General features: G+C 35.5%; 1 protein-coding gene across 1 annotated transcript in view; it reads right to left on the bottom strand.

The window, feature by feature from the left end:
• Positions 1-2,464: 2,464 nt before the first annotated feature.
• LOC140168533 (electroneutral sodium bicarbonate exchanger 1-like) overlaps positions 2,465-12,436 on the bottom strand; it is a 73,820-nt gene continuing 63,848 nt past the window's right edge. Inside the window, 2 exon segments of the mRNA XM_072191932.1 lie at positions 2,465-5,381; positions 11,315-11,353. Coding sequence (XP_072048033.1) covers positions 5,204-5,381; positions 11,315-11,353 — 217 coding nt within the window. The 3' untranslated portion in view covers positions 2,465-5,203.

Below are 12,436 nucleotides of genomic sequence, written 5' to 3'. Positions count from 1 at the left end.
TTTCAAATGGAAGCTACCCAACTGTCTATTCTATTTGAAACTTGTACTCCCTCTGTGGAAAACTTTAGCTAAATCTTCCACAGGGGGAGTGTGGTTGTTAAATGGAATAGCCCCATGTAGAGAGCATCTCCTTACATGCATGACAATACTTGGGGAAAACAAGAGCAGTGATTTATAGTGCATGAACCTACAAGCCTCAGCACACTTTACAGGAATTTGCGGACCACTGTGGCCTAAAGACATGCCTTATAAACCATGAAGCATGGTATACTACAAAGTAGGATCAATATATACATGTAGTATAACTTTGTTCAACATTATGCCTCAATTATAGTCTTAATTATACTTGGGGTCACATCAAAGATATCTTAGTAAATATCATAGGCATAATGTAATGTTAGCCAATTTTCATGCAGGCATAATATTAAAAACATATATGTTCTTGTTAGAAGAAAAAAAACTGCAAACTTGAAACATGCCACTGCTCATCCATATTTAAGCACTTATTTCACATATTTGCGGCACTGTTGACTAAAATCAACCTTTATTATGTTTTTGCTGCTGCACAAAACAAACTGTTTTAAAACCATCAGTCACAGAGTTGCTGGAACTATCTACATACACTAGGACAAAGGTCTGCTAGTTCTAAGGGTTCGCTGGTCCTAATTCGCTAGTTCCTAAGTTTGCTAGCACACTGATAACCCTAACCCAAACTTTCAGACTAGCAAATTCTCACTTTTCGGACTAGCAAACCTTTGTTTCCGACAAGCAAACCTTATTTTTAGACTAGCAAACCTTAGAACAAGTGACCCTTAGGACTAAAGAGAACATAAGAACCCATGCAGAGTCATCTGGAGCAGAAAATCATTGTGAATCTGACAGATGACTTGAATGACATATTTGTCAAGGGAAAACAAAACAAGTTATTAAGTAAATAAAATTGACATTGGAGAATTAAACTTGGGAGTATAAACAGTATTTTAGGTGCTTATTGTGCCCTTTGAAGTTCATCACGTGTGAGAGTAGACGGCAATAAATTGTGTTGTTTAAGCTGTACAATTTGATGATAAATCATCAATAAAAAACATAAACTTAAAGCTTTTTATGATTAAGTTTATGTCTTAATCCGACATCTATGCTAAGATACGACTTTGACACAAAGAAATCATTTTCCTGCTTTGCATAGAAAATCATTCTTAATATTATACATGATATTACCAGACGTTACAATGATGGCACAGCCAAGGAAAGTTTGCAGAAAGGTGGGAAAGTACATCACAATATTCCAATAATTTACCATTTTAAACAAAAGAAACTGGTTTAAAATGCACACAATGCTAAATGCATTATCATTGTGTGCACAACTACAAGTTTTGGAATTCACAAATTTCTTATTGTGATTCTGACAGTGGTGGCAGAAGCATTAAATTTAGTGAGGGACAAGCATATTTTGTGCCAGTTTTACAGGAGAATTTGCGCACATTCAGTATTCAATTTCAGACTATTTGAGCTCAAAATTATGGTGAATTTTTGTATATAATGGGCATAAACTTTTGCAATTTTACTAAATCTTGGCTCAAAACAGTGTTTTTCAGGCTACAAAAGAAGATGCATAGAGCAATTATTGCTTTATTTTTTCTTCTATTAGGATTTTTAGGGGATGTCCCTAATGGAAAAATGCAGGGGAAATGCGCCATACCCACTCTCACTTTCGCCACCTGTGGATTCTAAGGTTGGTGGCACCTCTTTTACAATTATTTGAGGGCGATACCACCACACTACCACTGGGTAAGAAACATCATCCCATGTTAGAATTAAAGGGGCATTTTGTGATCCACAGCATCAACTCCCCACTTTTCTAAAAAAAACATGATTTTTATACCACTGGAAATCTCTGGCTACATAAATGTTTATGTCCCTAAACCAAGAGATATCAACTAGGGGTGAGAATCAGATCACTTAAGTTGTGACCATATTATACTATGTTACACACATAAAGTTTTGTGACCTTCAGTTTTGTGCAAATGTTACTTGAAAACCCACTGCTGCTCTTGCAACATGTTCAATCGGCAAAGTGTGTGTGACCACATAATGCAGCTTTGTGGCCAATTAAAATGTTTAGAAATAAAATAATTGCTCACAATCTAAATACACCCCATTGACCAGTTTTGTCTGACCTATCCATCTCTAAATCAGGCATTCTCAAAACGCTATGCGAGCTTAACATTTTTTTGGGTGGGTGTTTTTTTAACTTACTTTTCCTTTTTTTTGCCGCTAGGCGACCATTTTTTTTAATAACTAAAAAAAAACCCTGCAAAAAGGCCCAGCCATAGAGCTACGGGCTAGGATGGTTTCACATACTTATGCATGTGGGTTTGAGAGACTATGTAATAGGCCTAACCTTTTTTTTTTTTTTATTTCTTATATTATACATATCGAGTGTTTTCAAACAGAAGGCCTCAACTCACAAAGGAATCCTTTGTGAGTTAAGGCCTCTCTATTTGTCAACCCTCGATATAAAAGCTCCCAGGCATACAATCTACTTTCAATGTGCAATTCAGTCATCTATATTTGCACCCAGCGATGGAAGACGATCAATGTATATTCCTAATCAAGGAAAAAAAATCATTTACAACAAATTCCGCAAAAAGTTTTACCACTTTATATGTAAGGCTCACTCTTACAAGATTTCAAGTCTGTCCAATAATTTGGAATATAATGAATAAACATGGCCCATTTCATCACTGCTAGGCTAATTTAAGTTGATTCCAAATCTTCGGTCACCTACCCGCATCACTTTTTCAATTTTGGCCAAAACATTCATTATTTTCATGAAAAAAGTCAATTATCTTAGAATTGAGATGAAAATAATCAAAATATTTAATATCTGCTGATGATTCAGCAGGTTTTTTTTCTCAGTTGTAAAGAATGTAATCAAGTATGAAAATTGACGGATTCCCTCATCATGTTCCTGGTGATTACAAACATTTTTCATTTCAATCAAAATAAACTCATATCTTTTCTCAATCTATTGCAAATTGTAAGCAATAACCCCCCCCCCACCCATTTTGACACTGTCTTACATGAAATACAGTCAAATAATGAATAATGAACAAGTCATACCATCCTTCACTTGAAAAAAATATGTGAAGGAAAACTTGACATAAACTTTCAATAGCCTTATCAGTAAAATACAAGTTGACATTTTCAAGAGAAAAAAAAAACCCACTACAAATACTGTTAAGGCCAGATATAAGTGCATGATTTTATAATATGGTACATAATTATAATATGCATTACTATGTTACATTATGTAAATCAATTATTAGAATCATGGACAGTACATTTAAATCAGGAGGAGGGCAGGGCACTCAGAGTAATACTTATAAGCATCCGCATGAATAAGTATAAAAAACAGGTGGTTTTGACAAGCAAAAATGGCAACTTGTGTAAATCTTTGTTTCTACTAAATGCACAGCAAAGTAGGAACACTAGAGGTTGTTTGCTAAGCCACAGCAGTTTGTTTCTGAGTGTTTTAATTCAGTAAAAGCAGCTTGTCTCCTTTCTATCTCCATTTTTTCACAAGGTCATATCTTAAAATCCTCTCCATAAAATGAACAAAAATTGCACACATGATTACTTCAATACTCTACTCTAAACACATGTCAGTAACCAAGCAGTTGTCCAACTGACACAACAGCAAAATGCACTGACATGGATTACCTTCCTGGACCAAAATTCACATCCCAACAGATTTCTTTTGTTGGGTTCCAATTATTCGCTTGTACATGAACAAAAATTACACACAGGATAACTTCAATACTCTACTCTAAACACATGTCAGTAACCAAGCAGTTGTCCAACTGACACAACAGTAAAATGCACTGACACGAAACAGCTTCCAGGACCACATTCACAGGCGAATAATTGGAACCCTACAATAGAAATCTGTTGGGATATGAATTTTAGTCCAGAAAGGTGTTCCATGTCAGTGCATTTTGCTTTGGTGTCAGTTGGACAACTGCGTGGTTACTGACATGTGTTTAGAGTAGAGTATTGAAGTAATCCTGTGTGCAATTTTTGTTCATTTTTATGGAGATGATTTTAAGATATGACCTTGTGAAAAATTATAAGTTTCTTTTTGAGGCCAGTGTATATTAGAATTTATTAAAAAAATAAATTAATGTTTCTGCAGATCTGTGAGACCAAAATTACATGAGTGCCCAATTCCATGCAGGATTTAAATCCATTGAAAAACTGTTCATACATTAACTATCAATGTATGTATTTTTGTATATTTTATATTTAATCATGTAACATGTCTTTTTTTTTTTTTTTTTTTAAATAAATCTTTACAATATATCACACAAATGATCATAATTATGAATATTTTGGTATTATTAAAGCACATTTGTACAGAGTACTTATTTTACCACCTTTAATGACCATTGATATTAAAAATCTCTTAAAAAGAACTGAAAGAAGTCAGTTAATTTTAAGTCATGTCGAAATGTTTAATTCGAAATGTCTGTATTTTTGTTACATTTTACACAACTTTAAAACAAGGAGAAATGCATTACTAACAAACAATGTATCATTTAACCTATAAGTCAAAACACAATATAGAAACACTGCCAAATTAGGCTATTCTTGTTGAAATTAATATACGGAAAACAAGACCTTCCTACACAGGGAGTGTGACCAGGGATGTAGCCAGCCTTTCTACTGTTGAGGGGTAAAATGACATTTTTGTCCACATTTTTCAAGGCCAAATTTTCATCCCCATTGTCCCTTTTTCAGCCATTTTAATTACTCCTTCCCCATTTTATCCCTGAAAATGTATGGAGATTCCCCCTAGCTCCCCCTGGCTACGCCACTAACTGTGACTTTCAAATGAGGTTACCTGAATGGGTGACTCGTTTTGAATTTACACCCCCTGTGTGGGAGATTTTAAGTCATATCTTCCATAGGGGGCTTGTGGATTTCAACTGAAATAGCCCATTCAGCTTATACCCCTTGTTTTAAAATAAAACCCTGTACTGTTTCCACCATCAACAAAACAAAAACAATTTTTTGTAATGTTTTTCTTTGTCAATATGAATTTCACAAACAAAAATCTTTCAAGACATTGCTACCATTGCCATAGCAACAGCAATGATTCCCATGGCAACAGCATGATTGCTATAAAACGCGATGCTTGTTACTATACTGCCGTTTCGCTATTGTCACCAACAAAGAACTTTGGTACTTCAACGTTGACCTCTCCAGCGAGGGTGTCGCTCGGTCTTCTTTTCGGGATATAGCGGTCGGGTGAATCCGGGGGTGTTTCTACTTTAATCTGTGTTTCTTGAAATTCCTGTTCCTTCTTATCTGCATCACCACTGAAAAAGACATAAATAAAAATAGATATGATTATACAGGGTTCGCAAGTTTTTGCCGCATGTGGAAAAAACGTGGTTTTTACCACTTGGCAAAAATGGCAAAAACTACAATTATTATGTTACAAAAATAAGCTCCCAGGTGTAACAAGGCCAGATTTTGTAATTATAAGCAATATATTAAAGTAATTAAAGGCATGCGTTTTCATTACTCAAGTGCATTTAATCGAAATTTGGTATATCAAATTCAAAACTTTTTCATTTTAAGGACTTGATGAGACAAAAAATATGTTGAATAGTTCGTTAAAAGTTGTGTGTTACTGTTTGTGAGCTTTCTGTGTCACTTTTTAATATTTGAGTGACTATATGTGAGTTTTTTGCCATTTTTTGCCGGTTTAAACCAGGCAAAAACTGAACCCTGTGATTATAATTGATATGCACGGCTTGTCAGCATTATAGTTGGGGTGGTAAGAGGAACTAGTTTGCACCCCCTCTAGCATAGTCAGCATTATAGTTGGGGTGGTAAGAGGAACTAGTTTGCACCCCCTCTAGCATAGTCAGCATTATAGTTGGGGTGGTAAGAGGAACTAGTTTGCACCCCTCTAGCATAGTCAGCATTATAGTTGGGGTGGTAAGAGGAACTAGTTTGCACCCCCTCTAGCATAGTCAGCATTATAGTTGGGGTGATGAGAGGAACTAGTTTGCACCCCCTCTAGCATAATCAGCATTATAGTTGGGGTGATGAGAGGAATTAGTTTGCACCCCCTCTAGGACCAAATGACACCTAGTTTTTTGAATTGCTGATTAAATTAGGTGTCTATCATCAGATTTGACAAGTTCCCAAAATTAAAAGTAATTTGAGACCATTTTTTGTTCAAATCTGAGTGTTTTTTTTCCAAAAACAATTCTGACCACAACGCCCAGCTTTGCCTTTTTTTTGCTTTTTAACTTAAGAATGGTATGCACAGGCAGTTCAAAACATTCTTTTTCTGAATTCTTGAGATGAGCGGAATAATTTGGAATGGTTTTAACAAAACTTGAGCAAGTTTGAAATTTGACCCATGTGTTGACCATTGATTGACCCTTATGCACTCTTGAATCACTTTTTAATATTGGGAACATGCCAAATCTGAAATTGACACCTTGGAAGGGGTATGAACGTTTGGACAGTATTTATTGTGGGACATTAGAGCACATTAAACATATCGAATTGCATTCTGAATACGAAGAATGTCATTCTGATATCAAATAATTTTGATTTTTTGAAATTTGCAATGTAATACACATTTTATGGTAAATGATAAAAATTTAACAGTACTGAAGTAAACTTTATAAATCTGATGATTTATACTTAAAGTGTATGTAGGTGGGATGAAAAGCCGACGATCAATTGAAAATTTTGACCTTTCGTATTGAAGATATAGATTTTTTCCCAAAAACACCAAAAAAAATTAGGAAAAAAAAAAAAAAAAATCCATATCTTCAATACGAAAGGTCAAAATTTTCAATTGCTCGTCGGCTTTTTCTCCCAGCTACATACACTTTAAGAATATATCATTAGATTTATAACATTTACTTCGAGGACTGTTATATATCAAAAATGTGAAAAATATCAAATTTTAATAATTTGTCATAAAATTTGTATTATATCGTGAATTTCAAAAATGAAAATTATTAGATATCAGAAAGACATTCTTCGTATTCAGAATCCAATTCGATATGTCTGATGTGCTCTCATGTCCCACAAAAAACTGTCGAAACGCTCATTCCAGATCCTTAAACACTTACAAAAAAATCCCTGCCAACTAGGCCTCTTATATACCCAACTAACAAGGTGATATTTTAACACCCATTTCAGTAACATTTTAATCATTGTGTTCATATATATTTTCTGCATTATATCTTTGCATTGTTAGAGGTAACTTTATTATGCTGCATTTTTTTCAGGTCTGCATTCTACATTACTATTTCAACATTTTACAAGCTAAATAAGCATTAAGGGGCATGCATTATATTTTTTAGTTTTATAAAGCATTATATCAAATGAATTTGTTTGGGGTGATGTATGAATTCAACTAAAAAGCGGATAACTTGCAATCACCGGGGGTACTCAGTACAAATGACCATATGGGGATGTTCCGCAAACATGGGTAGCATTTTTGGCCTTTTGGTATCAATGAAACCTTTTTCTAGGCCAATTTTGGTATATGGACGGGTTCTTTTTTCAAAACTTTAAACCTTTTTTTCGGAAAATAGGCCAAATTTTGCCTCACTGTAAGCCAAATTTTTTGAAATATCCCCAAATTTTGGGGACAATTTGTGTTAAATTTGGCTGAAAAGTTTGTATTTTGTATATTAATGGGTCCAAATTTCTTAAAAAATTGGAATATTGAAGGGTCCACTTTCAAATTCTTAGCGGCACACCCCTAATGAAATACCATTTTTGACCCAAACCATAACATGTTTATAATGAATTAATTCTTGTCAACCAGATTATTCTAACCAACAGTGCAGTCAGTACAACTGATCTTCAGCTGGGTTGTGATGTTAAACACCTTGATGTCCGGAACTTCCGGTTGGTGTATGATCGTTCTGTCATCAGGTGGACCTTGACTGCGAAGTACAGTGGTACGATCATGGAATAAAATAACATCTGGGTGTTCGTGTGGAGGGCTCAGAAACAATCTTTCACATGCCTGAGACAGAACAATCAGAACTTTACCTCGCCAAATGATGTCATACTTCAACCGGTTGTACCAAGGTATATGGAATCAATTGACAATAACTAATCCACTCTTTTGTTTACGATTCCCAGATTGAGAGTTATTTCACAACAATAAAAAGTTTAAAAATATTTTTGTGTTTGCTGTGTAGCATGTCCATCGTATGCAGAGGATGGGTATTAAGGAGATGTTATATGCGTTATATGTGGTGTGATCAAGCAAAGTCAGTCTGCATGAAGTCCGACATATTCAATATTCAGTTTTTTACATGATAGTATATTAAAGCATTTGCAATCTACATTTTGCAGAAAACCCCATTGAAATTGAACATTTAGTTCCAAAGATATGAACAGTTGAAGTATTTCAAAACAGTATGCAACAAAAGAAATTATTGTCTTTGTTTGGCTATATCTGAAAATCAATATATCTGACTTCTGACTGATTTTGTTTGATCACATAATCTTGTTCACTACAATCACCCATGATTAGGAAACTATATTATCATGTTACTATGACAACTGCATGCTACAAAATGGATTTCACTACCTGGGATTCAATAATGTTCAATTTCAACTTGAAATTATGTTAATTGTTAACATTATGTTAATTCTTAACATCATAACACAACATACCATAAAGATCTTGATGTGTTCTATCTAAAGTCTGCACAAAAAGAAACTCAGCTGTTATAAATACGCCTATAGCTTCAGATCTAATAATTGTTTCCACAATATTTCTACATAGAAAGAAGGATGATTTATTTACGCGCATTTTGATACCCCATTTGTCAATTTTGTTCATTATTAACAACACAGCAGCGTTTTAATGAAAAAAATATCTGAATTTAAAAGTTGCAGTTATTTGTATTGATTTGAAGTCAGCGCGAAGATAAATGGAGGGTTTTACGTGCCACAATGCTTGCATAATAACCATTGATCGCTGTAAACTGCAACTTTTAAATTCGGGTATTTTACTTTAAAAGCACTACTGTGTTGTTAATATTGAACGACATTTGAAAAATGGGGTATCAAAATAAATCATCCTTCTTTTATGCAGAAATATTGTGAAAACAATTATTAGATCTCAGGCTATAGGCGTATTTATAACAGCTGAGTTTCTTTTTGTGCAGACTTTACATGAGGCCACATAAAATAAATTTCTTGGTTTTCATCCCTGCCTGCATCATTTCCTAGAGTTGGTTCATAATTTTTTTCAATTTTTAAGTATAACTTTTGATTTAAAAGCTCCAACAATTCACTAATTACGCAAAATGATTCAATTTAAAGAGGCTTTTGTAGTAGCCTACCCTGCAGAATCTTTAAAAAATAATGCCGCTTTGTTTTCCAAGAATGCATCAAAATATGATAACGTCTACTGGCAAATGACAATAATTTTGCATTGGAAAAAAAAAAACTTTTGCCATTGGCAATTCATGAAAATAGTCCAGATGAGAACCAAAATATTATTTTTATGAGGCCTGAAATAAAATTAGGTGATGTTAGTAGAAACCAGACAGAAACTGTCCGATAAATTCCACAGCTGGATGAAAGTATGAAGCAACTAAATCCCCTGCAATATTATATTTATATGGTACATTAGAAAGATGTTAGAAAATATATAACCAGATAGTAGAGTTCTTCCTGTTGAAATCCATACACCTCTGTATGAGAGACACAACCTTAATCTTTCACACAGGGAGTGTGAATTTCAAATGGGGTTACCGTAATGGGTGATTCCATTTGAAGTCTACACCCTCTGTGTGAAAGATTAAGGCCACAACTTCCAAAGGGGGGTATGGATTACAACTGGAATAGCCCAATACACTCATCTGGTGGTGGGCTATCAAAGGAGATGAGAATATACAGGGTGTATCAAAATGATTGGTACTCATCAATATCCAGTGAGTATGGACACAGATGCCACATCAAAATGCAGTATAGCACCCACCTTTTTGTAGCTTTATATCATATTTCGGGAGCACGATGGCCTAGCGGAACGGGCACTGACTCATAATCGGAAGGTTGCGGGTTTGACCCCCAGCGATGCCATCGTGTTGTGCCCTTGAGTAAGCCACTTTATCTCGATTACTCCTCTCCACCCAAGGTGTTTAAATGGATACCGGCATTCTTAAATGCTGGGAAGGTAACAAGACTCGCTGTAGAGGAGGTGTAGCGATCCCTCTATAGCAACATTACAAGTTGGGAGACTGGCCCAATCGCAAAAGAAAGAGAGATGGGCACTTCGATCACTGTTTATACAGGATCGCCTCCTTTACCTTTTTTATATCATAAAAGGTCAAACAATAAATTGTAATCATTTCAAGAGGATCTAATGTTAAATCTGGAAAGCAGTCGTTTCATTAGACAACAAAGCTTATGGGTTTATGGGTACCAATCATTTTGATACAGCTTCTATAGATTATGATGATCATGATAATCGGTTGCTAACAAGGAAATGAGTACCCACACCACCGTATTCAACAGCTAAACCACCAAAGGATAGTTGGAGAATGAATCTTCTACACATACCTCTACATAATTCGATAATAAGCATAATGTGCATGCCTATTAATGAGTTTCTCGGACAAGAACAAATTTTAAGGGTAGTTTGTTAAACTTTTTCATTTAAAAATACTTTATAAATAAATTATATATCTGTAACACAAGACTAAAACAGGTTTAACATATACCTTAAAAATTTGTTCTTGTTAATAGGCACATATGCTTATTATCCGATTGTTACGGTACTATAAGAAAGCCCCATATCTACTGTACCAGCTAAACCACCAAAGGACAGTTGCAGAATGAACACTCTATATTCTACAATAAAGCCCCATATCTACTCTACCAGCTGTCATACATGTATACCCCAGATCCTATTCTTTGACGGTCCATAAGATCTCATGACTTTGTAATCGAGATAGCACAATTAAACATTATCAGCCATCAAAGATCTTTTGTACCATCTAGAACCCACTTGTGGAATGCACTTCCTGCACATGGCTAGCTGGTTTATGTACATCTAGAGCCCACTAGTGGAATGCTCTTCTTGCCCATATCCCTGCCATATTTATTTATTAGCCAGTTTCAGCTAAAAGGTATAGCTTAGCTAGGTGCATACCTGCCAGCAGTCTCTACAAGATAATAGTTTCATGCTATTAATGCATTGATATAAGAAAAGCCTCGTCATATGAAAATTGGAACATTGACTTACGGGAGGCGTAGATGACATTTTCCATCAATGCCACCAAATCTGGTGAGAGAAAGGGCCGATATATACATACAATCAGTTTTTAGTAAATTGTAAACTGATCATTTGTAAATTAAAACAGTAATAGAATGTGAGAACCAAATGTCAACTGAAAGAAAACATTAGCCTCCTTCCAGTGCCAAAGTCCTGTATAACGCAGCATGCAAGTGTGAAATGACCTAAGTTAGTAAATGTGGGTCATGAAATGTGAACTCTGGTGAAGTGACTTGAAATCAACAGCCCTGATGAGTTATTCCCATAGAGATGGGTTGTTTCATGGTAACAACCAGTATTTTTGACTGTGACAAAGAAAACAACAAGAAACTGGCAACATTTTTAGAGCTCATAGAATGACAAACACACAATACATAAGAACAAGAAACCTGGAGCTCTGCGGAAAACAAGGAATAAGAAATTTGATTTTTAGTACAATAACCAAATTTGTAAAAGAGTCAATGGTATAGTCTTAATTATATTTGCTCGTTCACGAACGACAAAACAAATATCAAATATTTGTGTTTCATGGCCAAAATACACCTTGTACATTTCAGAGATTCTCAAGGGTCAGCCACCATCGGTCAGCACATGAGCAGGCCGGCTCTGGCCCCGGGCTAGCCGGCTCTGGCCCAGGGCTCACGGGCTAGAGTGGCTCTGGCCCACGGCTAGTCGGCTAGCCCATGAGCTGGCGGGCTCTGGCCCACGGGCTAGGCTGTTTCTGGCCCACGGGCTAGCCGGCTCTGGCCCACGGTCTGCCTATTGAGAACCCATGGTATAGATGAGTTGACCTCAATGTTTATCAACAAAGGATGGGACTGGTACCCCGAGGGACTGGTATATCGAAATGCTTGAGCGCACTGCCTGTAACCACTACATTATTCAATAGCCTTATTTTGATGTGGCAGGACTTTTAAAAGCACAGGACCTGAACAAAATATGATGTAAGCATACAGCCGGGCAAGGAACAATGAGAATTAGACGACAACTGCTAGACAATGACGCCACAAGTCAACTCATCTATTATAAAATACTTTCACAAAAGAGCTTCCCTACTGTTTTTACTTATGTTATTCTAATGTGTTCTTTGTT

The sequence above is a fragment of the Amphiura filiformis genome, chromosome 13, assembly GCF_039555335.1.
Source record: "Amphiura filiformis chromosome 13, Afil_fr2py, whole genome shotgun sequence".
Taxonomy (NCBI): Eukaryota; Metazoa; Echinodermata; class Ophiuroidea; order Amphilepidida; family Amphiuridae; genus Amphiura; species Amphiura filiformis.
This window is presented reverse-complemented; position numbering and strand designations above follow the sequence as displayed.